Consider the following 22,111-nt stretch of genomic DNA (forward strand, 5'->3'; position numbering starts at 1 on the left):
TACGCTGTTTTGGACTGTTTCTGCATCTAAATGGTTGTTTGATCAGTGCATATTTCAGACAAGATTACTTTTTTGTTTACTGGAGCAAGCAATATTATGGATAGAGGACTCGTATTTCAGCCAGAAACAACAAACAGGCAGCTTCTCACAAAACTGAATTGATGGAATGGAGTGTAAATTATTGTGATGTTTTCAGAAGCTGTTTGGACTCTCCTTTCTGACGGCACCCATTCACAGAAGAAGATCAATTGGTGGTGAGCAAGTGATGTAATGCTACATTTCCCACGAAAAAACAAACTCATCTACATCTTGGATGAGGGCAAGCACATTTTTATTAAATTGTTATTAAATGATTAAAACTATTCTTTGAATGCATGCATTCATGTGCACAGAGATGCCTGGCTCTTACCTCCGCATGCAGTCCAGAGCTCGCACGAAGTAATCTTTATTGAGCTGGTGCTCGTCCCGCAGCAGAGAGCACTGCTCCAGGGTCACTGACATGGACGTCCTGTCTTTGGCACTTTTACAGCTGGTGAAGCGGATACCGTTAATCCGTCGACAGATCTGAGGACACATGTGACAGATCCAGTCGTATTTACTTTAGTTTCCCAGAAGTGAAGTTTGGGGATGACAAACTGATGCTTGATTTTTACATGAGACTGTGTCATAAGAAATGTTTTCTGATTTATAATTCATTTCTGTGAGTCAGTTTGTTCTGTCAGTTCTAATGAGAAGATTCAAAAATAGAATTGAGGTCGTCACTCAAAAACATTCACAAAACTTTAATTTTATTATAATGCTTTAGTAAATGTATATACATATATCTACGTAGATAAATACTACAGTTTATGTTGTTGAATATAAATGGATGTATTAAATTAAATGAATTCAATGAAAAATATATTTTTATATTTTACTTAGATATAACATTTGTATATTGGGTCCCACTTTATATTAGTTGGCCTTAACTACTATGTACTTACATAAAAAAAATAAGTACAATGTACTTATTGTGTTCATATTGTATTGTAAAACACTTTTGCTGCTATTGAGATGGGATGGGGTAAGGTTAGAGAGAGGGTTGGAGGTATGGGTAAGTTTAAGGGTGGGTTAAGGTGTAAAGTATGGGTCAACAGTGAAATTATAAATGTAATTACAGAAATTAAATACAGATGTAATTACATGTCGTTTTTTTTCAAATATAAGTACAATGTAAAAACATGTACGTACACAATAAGTACTAAATTACTAATTAAAATGTAAGTACATAGTAGTTAAGGCCACTTAATATAAAGTGGGTCCGTATATTGGCCAAACAAACAGGAAAACAGGATTTCTCTCGAAATCCATGATTTATTAAAATTTAAATCTTACTTGAAATCACATTTCAAGGTTTGTAAAATGGACACATGTGAAGTTATTAAACAAACTGCCCAAATTTCTGCCTCACCATTCCCGCAAGCCACAGGATCTCCACATTCTTCCTTTTCTTGGTGACTACATTGTGGCCGAGGCTGTCGAGCAGCTCCCTGATGTCTGTCTGTGTCTGAAAACAAGGCAGGCCTTCAGATAGAAGAGACAAGAAGAGCAGCCACTTCAGATTTCATGCATCAACGGGTTTAAAGTGAGCTTGTTTGTCCCTGTATTGACAAGCACTAAAGATGAGATTGAAAAGTCTGGGGACATGTTCTTTTTCTGATAAACAGAGAGATGTGAAAAAGACAAGATGTGACACGTTGAGATGCCGCTTGGCATTCGTCTGCTGGGAGCATTCATCAAGTGGAGCCGTCACGCTCCACAGACGTGTTTGACTTATCAGAAAACAATAAATTCCTGCACTCAATTCCTTCGAACATGAGACGCTACGCTCGACACAAACACTGAAGCAGCGTCGCACGGCTGTAGATGTGTGGCATGAATGATTGCTTTCAGAAGTTGGTCTAAAAAAACAATATCGTTCGACTGTAGGAACTTTTTTTTGTTGTGTTTAATTCAGTCAATTACTTCTGCTTTCAGAAACGACTAAACGTGTGATAAATGTAGACTTCAGTATGAAAACATAACACTGAACCTTTTTTTTTTTTTGTAAGTTAAGGTATAGAGAGACTGAATCTTTGAACTGCTTCGTACAAATCTTTAGAGACCCGTTGGAAAATGAGGTGATATTAAATGCATATTTTGAGAAACGAAAGTGTTTTTTGTCCTTGCGTGAATGTAAACCTATTGTAGGCTAGTCTCAAAACAATATTAGGAACCATAAAAATGGCATTAAATGGTTCTTTAAATCAGCCCATTATTAAAGGTTTGGAATATTACACACACACACACACACACACACACACACACACACACAAACAAACACACACACAACTAAGATGTTTTTAAAAGTTACCCAATGCTGCATTTATTTGATCAAAAATACAGTGAAAAAACCTTGTTATATTTGTCATTTTTGATTACTTTTTGATAAAAATGACTTTTTAAAAATCTATTTGTTGGATTTTTTTAGTTAGTTAAATTGAGTTTAAACATAACAGACACAGTTTTTGTCTTTTTAATGATGGTTCAATCTCAGTTAATCCTCTATATTCAAATAAATAAAAAAAATTGTAATAGGAATGTTGCATAAAGAAAGTGAAAGTATCTATTTATGCAATTTTAATATCAATATCAAAATCTAAATAAATAGTTTCCAACGTTTGAATAATAGTAACTGATGAATGACTAAATGCAATATATTATTTTATATATTAATGCATAATTTAATTTAATATAAAAAAGCTTGGTTGCTTGAAAGTTGAACTTACATTCAGATGACACCGTGTTGGTTAAGGATTTATAGTAACCTTCTAGAATCTCAAAGTTCTTCTGGTTTATTCTCTCCTGTAAAGATATGTCACCGAATCTGAGAGGGAGACACACAGAGAGCACAAGCATCACATTTCAGCTCAGACATGCTTTCCGTTTGTGTGCTTCACTGAGCATTTACGCTTGCGGGGATTGTGTTTCATTTGTATCGGTCGGTGCTTGTACCTCTCAGCGATGGTCTGTTGCTCGTTGATGCCCACGTTGAAGAGCACGGGGAGCACGTGTAGTGGCTTGCCCTGGCGCAGCTCATCCGGGAGCACTTGGAAGGCATGATGTGGGAGAGGCACCTCGACAGTGTAACGGTCTCTGGGACAAAAACAGGTTACATTTCCAATGTCAATCCCAGCATGCAGCTGCTCAGTGTGCATGTTCCCACAGCTGCCTTGCAAGTCTTTTTCCAACTCATTTTAGAGCTTCTGTGCATATATACTGTATTTACCATTCAAAAAGTTTGGGATTGGTAAGGTGTTTTAAATGGTTTAAAAGAAGTATCTTCTGCCTAGCAAAAATACAGTAAATATTGTGAAATATTACTACGACTTAAAATAGCCGTTTTCATTTGTAATATAATTTAAAACGTAATGTATTGCTGTGATCAGAGCTCTTTTTTCAGCAAAGAAATTTTCAGCATCATTATTGCAGTCATCAGTGTCATGTGATCCTTCAGAAATCATTCTAATATGAGAATTTGCAGCTCAAGAAACATCATCATTATTATTATTATTATTAGCATTTTGAAAACAGTCATGCTGCTTCTTTTTATACATCATCTTTTTAACATTACAAATGTCTTTTATGTCAGTTTTGAGCAAGTTAATGCATCCTTCCTGAATAAAAGTATTATTTTACCCCCCCCCCCCCCAATTTTTCATTTTATTTTTTTATTTCTACAATAACTTGATCAAATTCTCTATATTAACTATTTTATTAAAATCTAACACATAATAATAATATAATATGAATTGTCAAAAATGTCATTTAATATTTTAGATTCACTGTAAATTCTGAGTGACTAAGATTTATTTTGATCACTTTTTTTATTTTTGTTTATTTATTTATTAGTCTTTATTACATGAGACAGTAAAGAATTGTCAGCAAGCAAGTGATGTGAGAGATAAAAAGAGACATGAAAGAAAATTACTTTGAGTCTGTCAGTTGTTTACAGTTTTCCAGTTTGGAACCATGTATGGATGCACACTGACTGATTGTGTGTGTGTGTGTGTGTGTGTCTGTGTGTGGTCTCTCTCACCGTCTACCGCTGACGGTGGGCTGCATGCTGAATGCTTCCTCAGACGCCGCCTCTGTGATCCTGAAGGCCACTCTGTGCAGGTCACTGATCCCCACCTCCATGTCCTCCAGCATCCCTATTTCTTCACCTATGTGACAGACATCTGTGTTACTTCAGCATATACAAGCTTTCTACATGAGAAAATACAACAGACCTCATCGGATTAAAGATAAAGATGCAATTCAGTTCTAAAACTTTAAAAGTTGGCATGCAATACAAGCATGCAAATGTATAAATGCATATGTTGTATACAGTTGTACAGAAGCTGGATTAGTTTAGTTGTGAAAAAGATAATTGCATTATCTTCAGTTCATCTTTACATTTTCTATATTCTTTAGGTTGTATTATATCAGTGTAGTTTTAGCTGTGCTCAGCGGTGTTTAGTACAAGTTGTTGGTGAAATGAGAAACTTCCAAAAAGCACATTCCCAGGAGCCAGTTTCTCAAGAGTGTCGTTAAACTTAAGAGCCCAGATGTTTGGTATTTCGAAACAGTCTTGACCGATAATGACTACACACACAAAGCATGGCAAGACTTCGTCTGTGAAGAATAATACTGGGCAAAAACAGAAAGTGAATCATGGGAACCAGTGACTGTGTCCAAACAACACAGATCTACTGCAGGAAAGCGATGGCAAACCTCAAGGTTCACACCGAGGACCGTTTTCACAAAGCCACCATCAATAAAAAACTGCTAAAACTTTAAAATCACAGACACTATTGCTAAAATGCTAAAAAGGGTGGTGTCATCTTGACTCATGATCAAAAAAAATGTGCAGATGCAACACCAAGATGAACTTGTACAAGATGTTCTGATAGATAACATTCAACTGGAGACATTCAAAAGTCATCTTATAATCTTAAATGTTTACATATTATTTTGTCCAATGCCTTTTTATACTGTATCAATACTTTTCAGTACAGAATGGAGATTGCATCATAGACAGTTCAAGGATTCAGAGGGATTTTTGTGAATCACTTTTAGCATTGAGGATATGGCCAAAGGGAGGTTTTGTCAGGTTTCACTAACTTGCAGTGAAGCTAAATTTGGTCCCTAAAGTAAAGGTAAGCATTACATTTAGATTTCTATGTGACACTGTATGTGGACGCTGGGAAATTGAACACGTGACAATAATATTTGATAATGTCATGCTCAACCAGTTAACCAGTTTACAAGAATGTTGTCTCTAACTCCAAGGTTATTATCGTTAACTGAAACTAAAACTAAAAAAAGGGCAAAATAATTTTAGAATTTTTGATTTTAACTTGAACTCAAATAGTTAAATTAATAAAAACTACATAAGCATATAAAAAAAAATGAATAAAATGACTAAAATGAAAACTTTAACTAAAATTTAAAAGATAAAAACCAGTTCTATGATGCTATAATAACACTGTCTAACTCCAACATCCATAACTAGCAACAAACCCTCTTTAACTGGGAGTGTTGATCCTGGTACTTCACTATCTTAAGACGTATGTGGAATATCACATTCAACATTAGAGTTACATTGGTACTGTGATCTCTCCACTGGCATTGCCTCAGTGGATAAACTTTAACTGAGAGCAGCAAACACTAAAACAACAGCCTGTAGCTCTTCACAACACAAGAACGGTGAGTTAAGGTCAAAATCCTTATCGCGTTAAGATGCATGTTCAAGCACTTGATTGTAATCTGCGATCTAAGGCACGCGTTCAGCTGGATCTGTTTATTTCAAAGTTTGGTTGCTGCAGGAAACAGCCGTAAGAACACAGCAATCATACGCAGAGAACTAAAGAGCCAAAACGGTAGTAAATTAATTACACACAGTCTTAAGTGACTTATTGTTTTTATAAAACAGAAATATAATAAAATAGGGTAAGGCAAGGCAAGGCAAAAAAAAAAAAATCTATCATTTTAAACACCTGAGTTGAATTCAGGCATCGTCACATTATAATGTAGAGTGAAATTTGCTATAGATGAACATTTAACAGTGATGTTAAATCAAGTATTTAAAGAATAAAAACTTCAATGGCTCAAATATAAAATATATATTCGTAAATAGAAAAATATGAGATACTGATCAATTAAAAAATGAAATACATAAAAAATATTTTTAATGACTTGTATTACATTCCTATGATGAAAGACACCAAATTGGACCAAATTGCCAAATTGCAATTGTGCTGACCAAATCTCAACAGAAACAGACTGAAAGTGACCACAGAATCCAGTCTTGTTTTACTGTTCCAGTAGTGTCTGCCAATGACTATGCTTCACAAGCGGATGTCAGAGCGGTTTGACATCTGAACTAATCGAATCTGCTATCCTCCAGCTGTTGTCCTTGGAGAGTCTCTAGAACCCAAACTCTGCTCATCACCGTGCATTTGGACGATATAGACACTCGTCCTCTTCCAGGCAGAAATGGGAATTTTTAATGCTCTACCTCTTTTCTTTCTGATTTGTGAAGCTCAGTTATCTGTTGCTGCACATCAGAACTACATTCTTTGGTTTTACTCACTGTGATGGATGATTAAGAGAATTGGGCCTTAGTTTTCCCTCATATTTATGTTCCTGTGAAATGGATAATTTCATGTTCATAATCAAACCACGAATGGAAATGTACTTAAGATATATTTTCCTCATAAGAATTTCCAAGGGTACCAATAATTGTGGCCATTGTGTATAAGAGAAAATCATTTATTTAACTTTTTACTTGAGATGCTTTGGTTGCTACAACATTGAATATTCATGGAAGTGTAACTAGTATCTGATCTTGCAGATAGTTTAATTACGAATATAAAAAGTACTTGCTCTGGCCCTTGTTTTAAATGATTTTGTTCCGTTGTTGTGCTTCTTATTGTCGTGTATTGCAGTTGTACAAGCAGGATGTGGAGGTTGGTCGGGGTGGAATTAGTCCCGCCCCTCCTCCACTGTGATTGGTTAGCGGTCTAAAAAGTGACAGTGATGAGCTCTGCATTTTACCCAGAGATGAACATTCTTCAACTCTAGGAGCAACGCCAATTTTGTCTTTTTTTGTTGTAGTTGGAGCACACCGGATTACCGGTAGCCGTAAGGCAATCATATTCATACTAAAGCCCAAAAACCTTCAGATTTGATTTCATCTTGACTTCAGCAATAATGTGGACTTTAAAAAAAAATCTTCCAAGAGTAATATACAGACTAAAACAATTTAGTGTAAAAACCATTTGCAGTAAATTTTACAATTAATTAGAAAGAAGTGTCAAGTCACATGTGGAATTAAAATGTGGAATTTGTAAGTACATAAACATACACCAAAAATTCAAATTTATTTTTTTACTTTTGTTCTAGAACTTTTTTACAGTGCAGTTCATCATATTAAAATTAGACCAATAAACTTATCATTCCCTATGAAATGTGTGGTCATATGTGCATGTCTATCTTTGGTGTGATTGCACATCTGATGGTGGATACTCACTGTAAGTGCTCAGCAGGCTCTCAAACTGGGCCACCAGCCCAACGGCATGAAGCTGTCTGAGAAAGCCCTTATCTTCCAAACCTGCGTATAATCGCATGACAAATCCACATGCCAGCGCAGCCAGCTGCGGATACACAACATACAGTATATATCTGCACCATTGCCTTTTCTCACAATAAAATGTGATGCATAAACAAGCTTATTTCTAGACAAATTCCAACCATACTGAGTGTTTGATTTAAACACAGTTTGGAATCTGTGCTCTAGTTTTCCATCAAAGTAAGAACACACAATTCTTTTTACAAGACACAGTTGACTAAAGTGAAGGCCAGGCCGTGTGTGTCTCAGATGAGGAATGTTAGGTCACTCACTGCCTGACTGAAGACAGCGTCCCGTCTCTGCTGCAGCTGCAGGCCCTGTGCCGTGCTGCACACTGCCTCCTGGAGCAGGATGAAGCTCACGGAGCGCCTGGCTCTCTCTGCCACTTCTGCCACAGACTCCTTCAACGTCTGAACCACCACACCAAGCTGATCCTGCCAAACTTCAGCTGTCAGGGGAGGATCTGAGGAAAAACAGGACAAATGTGAGCCGCTTTTCCACTAACGTGTAGCATTCCAGAGCATTCGAGGGACCTGTTTTCCACAAGTACATAGATGGTCAGTATTAATATATTTAGACCACTTAGTGACTGATTGCTATCGGATGTGAAGAGACTTAACCAGCATAACTGTTCTGCCCTGACTAGAGTAAAGGTGTGTCATGTAAATATCATACATTTTAATGAGCATAATAGTTTTACAATGAAGTTGGGAAAGTTAGCTTCAGGAGCCGACAGAGCCAAAACGACTAATTATTATATACCTCTAACTGTCCTAGATGTTCTGGCAATTGTATGTAAGCTTCAGATGAATGTTGTTTTCATTTATGAATATTATCATGATGAACAAATGGATAAATCCTACTGGATATTGGAACCAGGATGATGCTAAATTCAGGATGAGCCTACAAAAATACAATCATCACTGCATCACTATTGGTTAAAAAAATGGAAGTCACTAATGTGTGTTTATATTTAAAATAATATGCACTTACAAATCGTACACAATCAGAGCAGGAATGTGCATAAGTGCGTAGGGTCCATTTGGATGTAGGCTTTAAAATCAGACCAAAATTATACAAAAATGACTAAAATGAGACTAAACATGGAAAATGAATGGGTCTGGTTTCTTCAGCATCAGCACAAACCACGCTTAAACTTGCTGTAAGTCAACCTGAATTTAATGTAGCAGTCATTCGTTTATTCCTTGTGCAGATAAGTTCATGTTTGTTGAGGATGATGGCATGTCACAACCAGTCTATGTTGACATTAATCTAATAATCTCTTGCTTCAATTGACAGATGAAACACACACACACCCACCCACACAAAAACATAAGTATTTCCATTTCATTTTGATGAAAGTCAATAAGCTTGTTTATGCATGCATGCATGATCTAGTGGCTAGTTGCATTATATTATTTGCATTTAGCATCATGTTTAACCTAAGGTAAAATAAAGGATTTAATGGAACATTGATATAACATTTATAAAAGGTTTACAATCTTTAATTAATAAAGTTCAATAATCTATTATTATAATAATTGCATAGTTTGTTTTTGAGCGCTGTGTGAAGGAATTAAAACGATACTGTTCTCCCTTGTATAAAGCAGCAAACCCCCTGATCAGATCACAGTGCAATTAAAGCGTCCTCAGAAGTAAGTAGATCAAGCAATAGAACAAGCTGTGTTCAATAAGGCCTGCACAAGTCTGTTTGTTTTCTAAACTAAAGACTAAGACAAGTACAGCTCTGAGGGTCCTGAGAGCCGGGGGACAAAATTAGACCAGAGTTAGGGAATATGTTCTTTGGGGACTAGAGATGAGGTCTTGGCTTCCTTGCCCAAACATAGTCTGGAAAATATAGAACGACAAATGTTTCATCTATCAACAAAAATAGCTCCAGAACACATGAAATAATACACAAGCAAACACAGCAGTGGAGTTTCATTAATGAATCTGTGGTTTTAACAGATCTCTTGAGCAAATGTTTCATTGATTTACTAATCAAGACCGTTACATGCTTTGCTCTTGAATTAATTAATGCTTTTGAAAAAATGTGCTAAACGAATAATTCATTGACTCATTTGTAAAGACCGTTACATGCTTTGCTCCTGAATTAATAAATGAAGTTGGGAAACTATTATATAAAACACTCACTTGCTTTGTTCCTGACTGAATGAACTTCATTCCAAAATAGATTATTTAAAACAAATTGGTTGAAAAAATGAACCAATTGAACTCATTTCTAACTGAATCAATGTTTTTGGATGAATCAGTTCAACGAAGGATTCAATGACTCTTTTTCAATGTCTTTTTGTTTCTGAATGAATCAAAGTTTGTAAACAAACTAGTTGAACAAACGATTCAATAGTTCACTTCATTCCTGATTAGTTAGAGTGTTTAAATGAACCACTCACGTAGCAAATGATTTCTGGCACGGCTTCGGGCCACACAATCACTTTTGCCTCGGCTCGAGTACTGCAAAGAATGACAACCCTGAAGTGGCCCAGAACTGGATTAAAGAGAGCCACACATGGGCCATAACCAGCCCAAATCTCAGCCAGTTAATCAGCCTTAGCTGGCCCTGAACTGGGCCAAAACTGGTTTTATTATTGATACCAATTCTCAGCCTTAAAGGGGTCATATGATGCGATGGAGGAAGGAGATACATATCGCAGATGACAGGTTTGAGTGTGGATCTGTTCCTTACTCAAAACATCACATGGATACCAAGAATTTAATAAAATAATAAACTTGTATGATCAGTTTATTTAAGGCATGTACATGACAGCATACTAATAAAATGATGTGTCCCATGGTAAACCAAATAAATATACATGATAATGGTTTAATGACCTTTCTCTCTCTATGTAAGGATTCTAAGATTATTTGCAACAAGAATAATAATATAAAATGTAATAACATTATAATTAAGTGCAGTTTAATGCACTTGACTGATTTGCTTAATTTTTAAATTATAATGTTTCATTCTGTTTTGACTTGCCATTTCAAAGACTACATTTTGCCAATACTACACTTCATTAAAATGTATGTGATCATTTAACCATTATCATGCAGTATTGTATTATCTTGTTTATCATGGGTCACATAATATGCTGCCAGATCTTAGCCTGATTTGGGCCACATATCACCCGACTGATCTGGGCCACACTCCTCTCACCAGAGAGCGGTCCTCATGTTGTTTGCTGTGACCCGCCCTGTGACCTCATTGCCACACATGACCCAGCTCTGGCTGAAAGGGTACATGTCATTGCCGACAGGAGGCCAGCAGTGTCGGCTTGAGGACACATGTGGGCCGAGTCCTTTTGCTTCGTGGGAAGTTGAATGAACAATATAATGATTTATTTGAAAAATTCCAGTATTTTGTTTTCACCTTTTTACTACATCACTAATCACAGAAAATATCATTCATACATTATTTATTTATATACATTTACTAATCACTGTAAAAATATTTAATAAACTTGATGTGAACATGTTCAGGCACAATTCAGGACAATTCTGAATGTCAGATGCAGGTGCCCTGCTGAAATTTCACATGCACTAGCTTGTTATCTTTTCCATTAGTCATTCAGCTCTGTGAAACACAAGAAATCATTTGTTGTTATAGACAAAAGTGCATGAGAAAATCACTTGAATCTTTAATCTATGGACTTAATCTGCCTCGCTCCTTTCATTGTGCCTCCATGTTTTGCAACAGGCTCTGCGTTTGAATGCATTTTGCATTAGTCATCAGGTTTTTGGCACTATTATCCTCATTTGAGTGGCATTTCAATGACCCAATTTCATGCAAACATTAATTTTAATAGCCACATTCAATAGTTTGGTTCCCACCTATGGAGTATTTACACCGATAATTGAAATTCCCAACTTTATTAAATTCTTTTTTGTTTTTTTTGTTTTATGTGCATGACACGAGACATCAACCTAAACCGGTCTGACATCATTTCATCACGCCTCTGAATGACAGCTGATTTCATGTGTTATGTGAAGTATTTGCACAGACACAATAACGTTTTGCACAAAATGTAAACACTAACAGTAAGGAGAAAACATTAGCACACATTTGAATTCTTTAAAAAAAAAAAAAAAAAAAATCAGTAGTTTTGCAACATTTTGAAACAGCTGTGGTGGAAATATATTAACAAGCAGACATTATTTACTAAATCAGTCATAAAGAATCAATAACTTTTAACATAACATGAAGACTTAGCCTTTTCGCTGAGAACTTTTATGTTTTAAGCTTGATATTAAAACTTTACAAAATTGTCGTAAATTAAGTTTAATATGAGCTGAGCATAAAAAAAGATTGAAATTCAGTAAATTCATTTATATAGTGAACTGCAACCAGATGAACCTCAGCATGTAGCTGGTGTCCACATGGTGGCAGCATTAACTGTATTAAAAACTCTATTGAGGTTTTGCACTCTTCTGCTGCTTGTCACTGGTTGTGTAGTTCTTTCAGTTTAATAGCACTGAGAGTCAGAAGATGTCTTAACTATTCTGGTCTGACAGAAGATTCATGGATGGTGCTGATATTCATCTCTCAACTGACATGTCTTACATGTGCTTGAAACATAAAAACAGTGTGTAACCAGTACAACATCTCGAGTGATGTGAAACATTAGAAGCTTTTCTAGGATGCCTAAAGTTGGCAACGTGTGGAATATTATTATTAGAATTAGTAGGAACAAAATGACGATATATCTCAACATTTTTGTGCACTATTCTCTATATATATATATATACACATACATATATATTGTCGTGTTTCAATGCATTTTAATTTATTAAGGTGTTGTAATGAATTTATAAGTATCAAAATGTATTAAAACTATGGTTACAGTTATTAATGCATTACAAGGCATATTTAATGCTTTAAAAATATTTTTAATAATGCATTATATATACAGGCTTCAATTATTGTAAAGTGTTAAATAAAATTCAAATGATAAATCAAATGTAATTTCAAATCCTCATAATGGGAAGCAAAAAAAAAAAGTATTTTTTTCACTAGAGCAATGTCATAATTAAATCAAAAGCATGATAATAAAATTATACAAATGATACGTTTTTCTTTTTTTCCACTGTTTATGCTTCACCATAAAAGGAAATGAAATCACCTTTAGGATTTTTATTGATCAATCCAAGCAGCCGTTTGATGCATATTTGATGCATAACTTCAACATTTAAGCATTGGACGGTTTGCTGCAGCTGCCGTCTTTAGTTTTTAATGATCATTTGAGCATTTGTAATCTTTGTGGTTTGCTGTACCGGGACTGTGTGAGGTGATGACGTCAGCGAGCGTGTGGCCGGGCGCTGATTCCAGGTTGTTGTTGTCTTGTTCCTGTAGTTTATCCACCAGGGCGATGACGCAGTTCAAACTCTTCGCCACACTGGCCCAGACCCTGTCCTAGAAGAGCCAGAGCAAACATTAGAGGACCAGCACTTCCATCGCAGAAACCTGACATGCAAACATGAGCTTATGAGCTAACCAGACACCGCTGGGATCACAAATGAGTGTCTGAGTAACTTTAGTATTCTGCAAAAACATGGAACAATAATAATTTGTGATTTTATTCAATTTGATTCATCATCTCGGATGAATGGGTATATATATAAATTGCATATTCATTTTATATATATATATATATATATATATATATATATATATATATATATAGAGAGAGAGAGAGAGAGAGAGAGAGAGAGAGAGAGAGTGAGAGAGAGAGAGAGAGAGAGAGAGAGAGAGAGAGAGGGAGAAGATGCTATAAGTAAATATATATAAATACACACTCACAATCATGAACACATGTAAAAACATAACATAAAAACATGTTGAAAGGTTTCTTTATTTATCTTATGAATCATTTAAATGTCATTCTCTCAAGCTGAGTTTGACTCCTTTCCACAAGTTTCTTCAACAGCCAAAAGTTGACAGGTGCCTTCTGGGGCTTTATTACAGAAACCTCCAATCTTACATCTCAAATTAAGGGCTAGACCAGTTCATCAGAATGTACTGTATGTGGATCCTAATTGAAATTTGGCAGCTCCTGATCTCATAAAACAAACATTGTAGAAGCCACACACACACACACACACATTGTACCGCAGACCACAACTGTCAGATAGCAAAAACAAAATACCAAGAAATATGATCTTCTTATTAGATAAGATGGTCTCCCCATGCCTTACATTTAAAGCCAAAGCAGGAGGAAAACAATCGAGTGCATTTAAGACTTTAATAATAAAATATCCTTGAAAGAGAGTGTGGGTTTGCTCTTTCTATTTTATTGCACAGAATCAAATAAACAATGTTTAATTAAGCACTTCCTGGTTACTCCCACTACATGATACAAAAGCAGCACTTCTATTGGCTGACAGAGTTAAAAGCAGCACTTCTATTGGCTGACAGAGTTAAAAGCAGCACTTCTATTGGCTGACAGAGTTAAAAGCAGCACTTCTATTGGCTGACAGAGTTAAAAGCAGCACTTCTATTGGCTGACAGAGTTAAAAGCAGCACTTCTATTGGCTGACAGAGTTAAAAGCAGCACTTCTATTGGCTGACAGAGTTAAAAGCAGTACAAATATACAGTAAAACAGCAAAAATGACATCATACGTCTGCTATGAATATTGGGAAGCTTCTTAACCTACAGCAGCCTTCAGACACCGCAGCATCCACAACTAAACAATCTCTTGAGCCCCTGAATATGTGATTTGAGTTTGTGGACCTCCTTCAGGTTGTGTGGTAAAGCTTTCCACTAACAGATGCTTATACGAGCTGAAGACACTGGCTCGGTTGCTAACCTGATCCCGATCTGGCCTCTGGTCCTGTGGATTGATTGAACCGCTCAAGATCATATCAAATATGTCCGAGCTCAAGCGCTGTCAGACACAAGCAGCACACGTGCAGAGTATGGAAAACCGCTTCTGCTACTGAATAAAAAGGAGAATTTTGACCTTTTTCTCACAGCTTAGTCTTTTTTTCATGCAACTGAGAGTTTAAATCTTGGGATTCTGACCTCATAACAGGCAGTTGCTTACAATTCTGAGAAAGGAAGTTAGAATTGCAAGAAATAATCTAGAATTAAAAGATATAAGCATACAAATTCTAGAGAAAACTGTGCAAATTGTGAGATAAAAAGAAGCAATGACCTTTTTTTTTGTTTTTATTCGGTGGCGGAAATGGGCTTCCATAACAGAGAACCTTAAAAACGAAAGGCTGGAATACACTACATGACTTTTGCCCAGATTTTTGGCAGATTTACAGTCTGGAGAAGTTGAAGCAAGTCAGACATGACAGATTCATGTAGTGTATGATAGTCACAGACTCTGATGTTTTAGCTTCAGACTATGATCCATCAAGTTGGAGGATGTTCAGGTATTTTGAGCTGATTTTAGAACACATATTGTGTCACACATCTCAAATATTAAAGTTACAACTTTATCTGTCTGAAAAAAAAAGTGATTCAGTTTATCATTGTTATTTCCAGAGCTCTAAATGCCATTATAGAAATGCTCAAAAATAACAATATTACAAATCATTTGTTTATAATCTCTGCATAGGACTGACTTGGTGTTGTTTCCAAACAGAAGGCATTATAGATGGGTATCAGCATCCAGTTTCAACTTTTGATGTGTTATAAAAATATAACTTTTGGGTCATCTGTTATTAGAAAACAAATTTGCAAGCCTTGCCCAGGTTACACAAAAGTAACAATGCAATTGTAACTACAATATTACGTTTTTTTTTATATATAGCGTAATGGAATATTATAATGCAATCCTTAAAAAAAAGGTAACATTTTAAATGAGTTGCATGCAAAATATCAGTAAATCTGGCAAAAATCAACAACATCTAGTCTTGTGCACACCTATTATTAATGCATGAACACTCAGAAGTGAAAACACTTGCCCATTCCTCCTCGTCGTACTCCTTGTGGTGCGGGATGGAGTCGGCGCGGACGGGAGACGCTCGGCTCTCTTTCGGCGTGGTCTGAGAGCCGTCCACATTGTTACAGACGCTGTGTGGCTCCTCGGTGGCTCCGGGGTGTGGGCTGGACGGAGCAGAAGTCTGACTCTTGCTGACGTATCCAGGACGGGCGGCATGCAGCGCCAGGAGGGCACTCTTCACCAGCTCATCCTTCAGAGCATGAACAAACTGCTCCGTCTGCAGACACAGAGAGAAGAGAGAAGAGCGTTTCATTACACTACAGTGCAGCATAACAGTGTGTGACATGGATGAGAAGTGCATCAGAAAACAAATAAGCAGACAAGAGCAAACAGCAACGACACATTCGATAGAAAGAGAAGGCAGAAGAAAGAGGAAAAAGAATCAGAGAGACACAAAAGACAACACGATACATTTTCATTGGCATTTGTACATATGTATATTTTTGTGTGTTTGGAGAAACTGTTGAAGTAGGCGATGTCCAAAAGTCTATTTTCACACTGAAAAACTCATTGTGAGTAAACGACGGATAAATTTGAGCTGAGAAATAACTTTTTAATGTCATATTTATTTATAAATGAAGTCATAAAATTTGCATGATAAAATTCATATATTATTTCATGAACCTCAAAAGTTGTGAACTTCTCTAGTTCAAGTGCGTCTGTTACTGATGCTAGTTATAAATAAAAGTGCAAAATAATTGACAGCAAAGGCTTTTGGGTAGTTCACATGTACATCTAAACTTCTTACAATTGTATTTTGCATAAAGCATAAAGCATAAAGCTTTAAATTAATAACATCATGTGTGACAAAAATCTTTCTCATTGGCTTAAATTTAACAATCAAACCGTTTGAAACTATTTAATTGCAAAATAATAAAATAAAATAATGGTTAACTTGATAGCTCCATAAATAAAAACATAGAAATAAATTAATAGGTCTAAAAGATTACTTTTAAACATATTTTTTAAACTAATTTCTATACAGTGGCTCTTTGGTTAATATGACACCTCTATAAATTCAAATAAATAAATTGGTTGATATTATAATCTCTAAAATTCAAGAAAATGAGTCAAATACATTGAATAAAAATGTTTTTGAATCATGTAGTGTTTCTTTCTTTCTTTCTTTGATCAGGTGCACAGCTGTCTCTGAGATATTTATTATTTATTATTTTTCTGACTCCACCAGCACTACCGGGATGCCAACTTTTCTTTTAAAAAAAAAAGAAAAGAAACAAATTCACAAGCCAGTAAGATTAGATTTGTGTGTATTTCAGAGCCAGTTGAACCGACGCTTGCTGACCTTTTCTCTGCCCTAACCATCATTGTTTTAAATATGATCGCATTTCATAATTCATCCAATTCTCCAGCTATGAATTTACCCACATCTCTTCTGTTTGGATTCTCATCTCACTGAAATTCTGGTATTTATTGTTTTAATGCAGCTTTACGGAGCTATTTTTAAACTTGATGGCATTTTAACAAGCCCGGTCAGCTTCAGTTTGTCCTCACGTTGAGTTCCCAGCAGCGAGGTGGCATTCCTGCGGGACAGTTTCTCATCGCCTGTGTGTGAGTGATGCCTCATCAATGTTCAGTGTCATTACCCAAACACACATTCCTGAGAGCAGTCGGAGTGCCACACTGAAAACAGCTGCACACACCCCAATACTTACAGATGTGTTGACATTTATCCAGATGTTTAGGCCTACATTTTCTTAAAAGTCTCCCCACCACACTGTCACAAAATACACAATAAAACTTGTTGGCAAATACATTTACTTTCACTTAGTTTATTTTTATTTATAAGCACTAGGGGTGCAACAATTCACTCGTTTTCTCGATGCATCAATTATAAACCCTGACGATGCATATGCATCGATCAAGAAAGATTTTTGAATCGTGAATCGCTGATGGAGAGGAAAAGTTAAAAAGTTACTGTAGCATTTTATTTTGTGAAAATGAGATGAAGTTTTCACACTGAAAGAGAAGTGATCTCGCTCTCATAGACGCGTCAGGCTTTATCTGCAGCTAAACTGAATAAAAGCAGAATGAACTGATGAAATGTTAAGAAGAAAAAAACACAATAAATAAATAAAATGTATAAAGGATGCAGTGCTAATTGATATAATTTATTACAGTACAGAAACTATAAAGTATATTTTCTACCTTATTCTGTGCAGAAAATGTTAATAATTGGTAATTAAATTTAGCATAGAAAACAATCATAAAATTACCATTAGGAAAAAAATAGATTACAAATGATTGATTATTGTCCAGCAGTGTATTTGGTTTCTTACAGCTAATTAAAAGTAATTAAAAATAGAGAATTCCTTAAATAATAATAATAATAATAGTTATAAGAATACATAGGCTACATACATAAAATGATTATATTTGACACTTCTGTCACTTCTGAAATGATGGCTACGCCGCTGGTGTGATGAAATGTTAGCTTATACATAATACTTTTAAAGCTCTTTTTTTAAATCTTGGCTTACATACATCTTTACGTATGTCAAATCGAATTATATAGTGAATCGAATTGAATCGTTCTAAATTTGCAAAAATCATTCTTGAATCGTAAACCTATGAATCGTGAATTGAATCAAATCTCTGCCTACCCAAAGATTCACGGCCCTAATATGCACCAATATAACAGTATATATGTGCACTTATATTGCTGCATATGAATGAAAATGATTAAATACAATATTTACTTAAATTAAATACATTTTGAGAAAAATGCCTTAATATAAAAAATGTGAAAATTAATTGCAAAAAAATAAATAAATAAAAACACTATACAAATTATAATGTTCTAAAAGATGAAAGTAAATAATTCAACTATATATATATATATATATATATATATATATATATATATATATATATATATATATATATATATATATATATATATATATATATATATATATAGATATATATATATATATATATAAATAGAATAACAGAGGTTATAACTGCTTTTGGTCAAAATGATATTTCTAAAATATAAATTAATAATTTTGACTCAATTACTTTACAACTACTGTTTTGTTTAATATGGCAGAAAAGTAAAATAACAAAATAAAAAGTAGATTTAAGATGTTTTAGAACTATATAGTTGCAGTGCTGTCTGGTCAAAACGCTAGCTCTAAAAATGAAATAAAATGAAATAATAAAGACTCAGATGGTGTGTGTAGTGTTTCAACATTGGTCTGATTGAGCAGAAGCGTGATCACTGCTAATCAATGAGGTGAACAACAGTCTCTGTGTCCCAGATTGCACACTGACGGCAGCAGATGTAATTCATTAATTCCACACATATAACATGAAGGCCTCTGAACGAGCTGCTCATCCTGGTGCTTCTGTCGGCTCTGGCAGAGGGGGACATGACAGCCGATAGCCGTTTGTCAAACAGCCTTGATGTCTGCAAATGAACAGATTTCATGCCCAGTTGTGGTGGTGTGAGTGAACGGGACGCACGGTTAATGACTTGCACATGCTGCGTGTGTTGATGTAAAATCTGCTGCCGTCTACAAAAACACAGAGCACATTCACTGCTAAAGGATTCAGCATGCCATTCATTTCCACGGTTTTGGAGGAAGGGTTTTTGATCGAGGTAACATGGTAATACCATTTTTAAGGTATGGTGTATGAATATAGTAATGGTCCAGTACAGTAACATATATCAAGCACCAGGGTATTATCATCTGACACAGTACAAGCGCAATACTTCTGTGTGACACAGACAGCAGCAACACTAACCATCGTTTCTCTCAGTGATTCAGCACAAGCTTCAGAATGAAGTCAATAAACTGAGTCAGACAGTAATGTATTTAAATAGAAGAGATATTTGCCCTTAAAACATTTGCAGGAATATTATTAGATGCACTATTCTACCTCATCAACGTCTTGAAGAGTAATAATTAAATTTTTTTTACATCCACTTTAAAACTTTATGCAATTCCACATTGACTCAGGTATTCAAGGACACCGGCTAAAATTGCCTTTCAAATAATAATAATATTATATATATATATATATATATATATATATATATATATATATATATATATATATATATATATATATATATATTTATATATATATATATATATATTTATATATATATATATATATATATATATATATATATATATATATATATATACAAATATTTTTTTTTACAATGAATCATAGTATTATCATAGTGAACACCTCATGTCCAGTTATCTTAATAAAATAAAATAAAATAAAAATACCTACCTACTACCTCACATCCAATTGTTAACTATTTTTAATATTTTATTATATTAATATTTAATATTATAATAATGTCATAATGCATCTTCACCTAAACCTCATGTCCAGTTATTATCTATCAATCTAAAATTGTATTAAATTATTAAATACTGCTACTACTACTACTACTATTACTATTTGGGGTCAGTATAATTTTTTTGAATGTCTCAGTAAAAAACAGAATTACTGCGAAATATTATTTTACTATTTAAAATTAAATTCTTATTATAAGTGTACCACTTCACATTTTTGTGGACACATATTCTTCATGAACAGAAAGTTCAAAAGAACAAGCATTCTTTTATTTGAAATAGCAATCCTTTGTGCCATTCCTGTCACTTCTGATCAGTTCAGTGCACACAGTCCTGCTGAAGGTTTGACTGGCAGCTGTCGGCAGGTCTCACCTTCTCCTCCAGGCTCTTCAGGACGTCCCGGAGAGGCTGGATGGGGCTCTTCTGGGCCGTCTGGAGCAGCTGGTCGGCCAGCGCAGAGATGTGCGGCTGCAGCTGGGACACCACACACAGGATCTCGCGGGCCTTGGCCGTCTGCTCTGGAGGATAGTAAATGCACTGATACGCCGTGCTGTAGCTGGAGGACGTCATACAGGAGCCAGAGAAACAACACAGAGAGAGAGGGAATTAATAAGAGCAGGGTCTTGTTCATCATCATCAGCTGAGAGTACAGCTCTGTGCAGCAAACACACTGTAACATCAGAGTCACAGACATATCTAATAAACCAAACAACTCCAGTCCCTCACTTCCTGAACATCTGAGCTCAGGAGACACTGGCAGGCAGGAGAAATGACTGGTCTTTAAACGATCATACCATGCTTTTTTAGCAGATCATTTGTACCCTGATGGCCACTTACACAGTTAGTTACTCTCTCTCTGAACCTGTGGATGTTTGTTTAGATGACCTCTGACCGCAACTGAGAAAACGGACTGAAAGTGATAGATGCAGATAGATGACAGACACTAATTAATTCAGGCAAAAAAAAAAAAAAAAAAGAAAGAAAATACGATTTTAGGCAAAAAAAATAAAAAAAAAATAAAAAATATAAGATTTCAATAAAAAGGTACTAAAATAAATAATTGTATTATTTGAAAAGATGATTTAAATATTGCTACATATCATTTATCTTAAAAAATATATAATTAAATATTAATCATTAAAGAATATATTTTATAATTTATATTTATCAGTAAATTTATTTTAACATTATTAATATTTAAATACATGTAAAATATGAATATTATTATGACATTTTTAAGATATACAGAATTGTATCACTATAAATTATACAATTATCATTTTAGATATATTATTTATATTATATGTATTATATAATTTGTTATATTATTTATTTTAAAATATTTATATTTATATAAATGTATACAGCATTAATATAACTATTAAAATACATGTTATGTATATTTAATCACTTTTGATTACACAATGATAATATTTTAGATTATTTACATGTACTACATAACTTTTGCTAACATTTATTTTACATTTCTATTCATTTAGACTGTGATGACTGATGCACACTTGTAAAAGGTAAGCACTATTATACATATTAAAATAATAAATCATATTAATAATATATACATAATATACAAAATGTGAACATTCAAGTGAAATAAGCTCAGTACAAATGTATGTGAATCCTTTAAGGTTGGTTTAATACTGAATTCGTGGATTTAACACAGCAGGTTGATTATTTGCATGTATAACAAATTAGATTTAATTAAATATGTTTAACAGCATTGCATTTAATACGATTAACACTAATTTGTCATTATAAGCATAATTCCTTAGCCATTCTGAACTATTGTGACAACGCACTCTCACAGACCCAGTTTCAATTATAATCACATTTATTGTGTTTTTATGATAATTAAATTCAGCCATACAAAGAGTGCAAATGACTCCGCTGTTATTAGTCCCATTTGGATTCCATTTGGAATCAATTTGCTATTAAAAAAGTCATTATTTTACTTGTTTTCCATCATTTACCCAAAAATGAGAGCCCCGCTTCAAGCTCAATCATCTATACAGTCACGAAAGTTGCAACAATTCCAGTTTTCTCTGGACAGAAACGTGTCGACTTGAATGCGATTACCGAAGGTAAGTGCTT

The 22,111-nt window shown here is 34.7% G+C and overlaps 1 protein-coding gene across 4 annotated transcripts in view; it reads right to left on the bottom strand.

The window, feature by feature from the left end:
• inpp4b (inositol polyphosphate-4-phosphatase type II B) overlaps positions 1 to 22,111 on the bottom strand; it is a 101,399-nt gene that overhangs the window by 4,300 nt on the left and 74,988 nt on the right. For all 4 annotated transcript variants that reach the window (XM_026230246.1, XM_026230220.1, XM_026230237.1 and 1 more), the window contains 10 exons: positions 20,375 to 20,558; positions 15,628 to 15,882; positions 12,986 to 13,124; positions 7,966 to 8,156; positions 7,595 to 7,718; positions 4,118 to 4,244; positions 3,034 to 3,174; positions 2,808 to 2,905; positions 1,451 to 1,563; positions 410 to 564 (listed from right to left, as the gene is read on the bottom strand). In XM_026230246.1, the coding sequence (XP_026086031.1) occupies positions 410 to 564; positions 1,451 to 1,563; positions 2,808 to 2,905; positions 3,034 to 3,174; positions 4,118 to 4,244; positions 7,595 to 7,718; positions 7,966 to 8,156; positions 12,986 to 13,124; positions 15,628 to 15,882; positions 20,375 to 20,558 (1,527 nt within the window). The remainder of the gene's footprint in view (positions 1 to 409; positions 565 to 1,450; positions 1,564 to 2,807; positions 2,906 to 3,033; positions 3,175 to 4,117; positions 4,245 to 7,594; positions 7,719 to 7,965; positions 8,157 to 12,985; positions 13,125 to 15,627; positions 15,883 to 20,374; positions 20,559 to 22,111) is intronic.

Source organism: Carassius auratus, chromosome 1 (assembly GCF_003368295.1).
Source record: "Carassius auratus strain Wakin chromosome 1, ASM336829v1, whole genome shotgun sequence".
Lineage (NCBI taxonomy): Eukaryota > Metazoa > Chordata > Actinopteri > Cypriniformes > Cyprinidae > Carassius > Carassius auratus.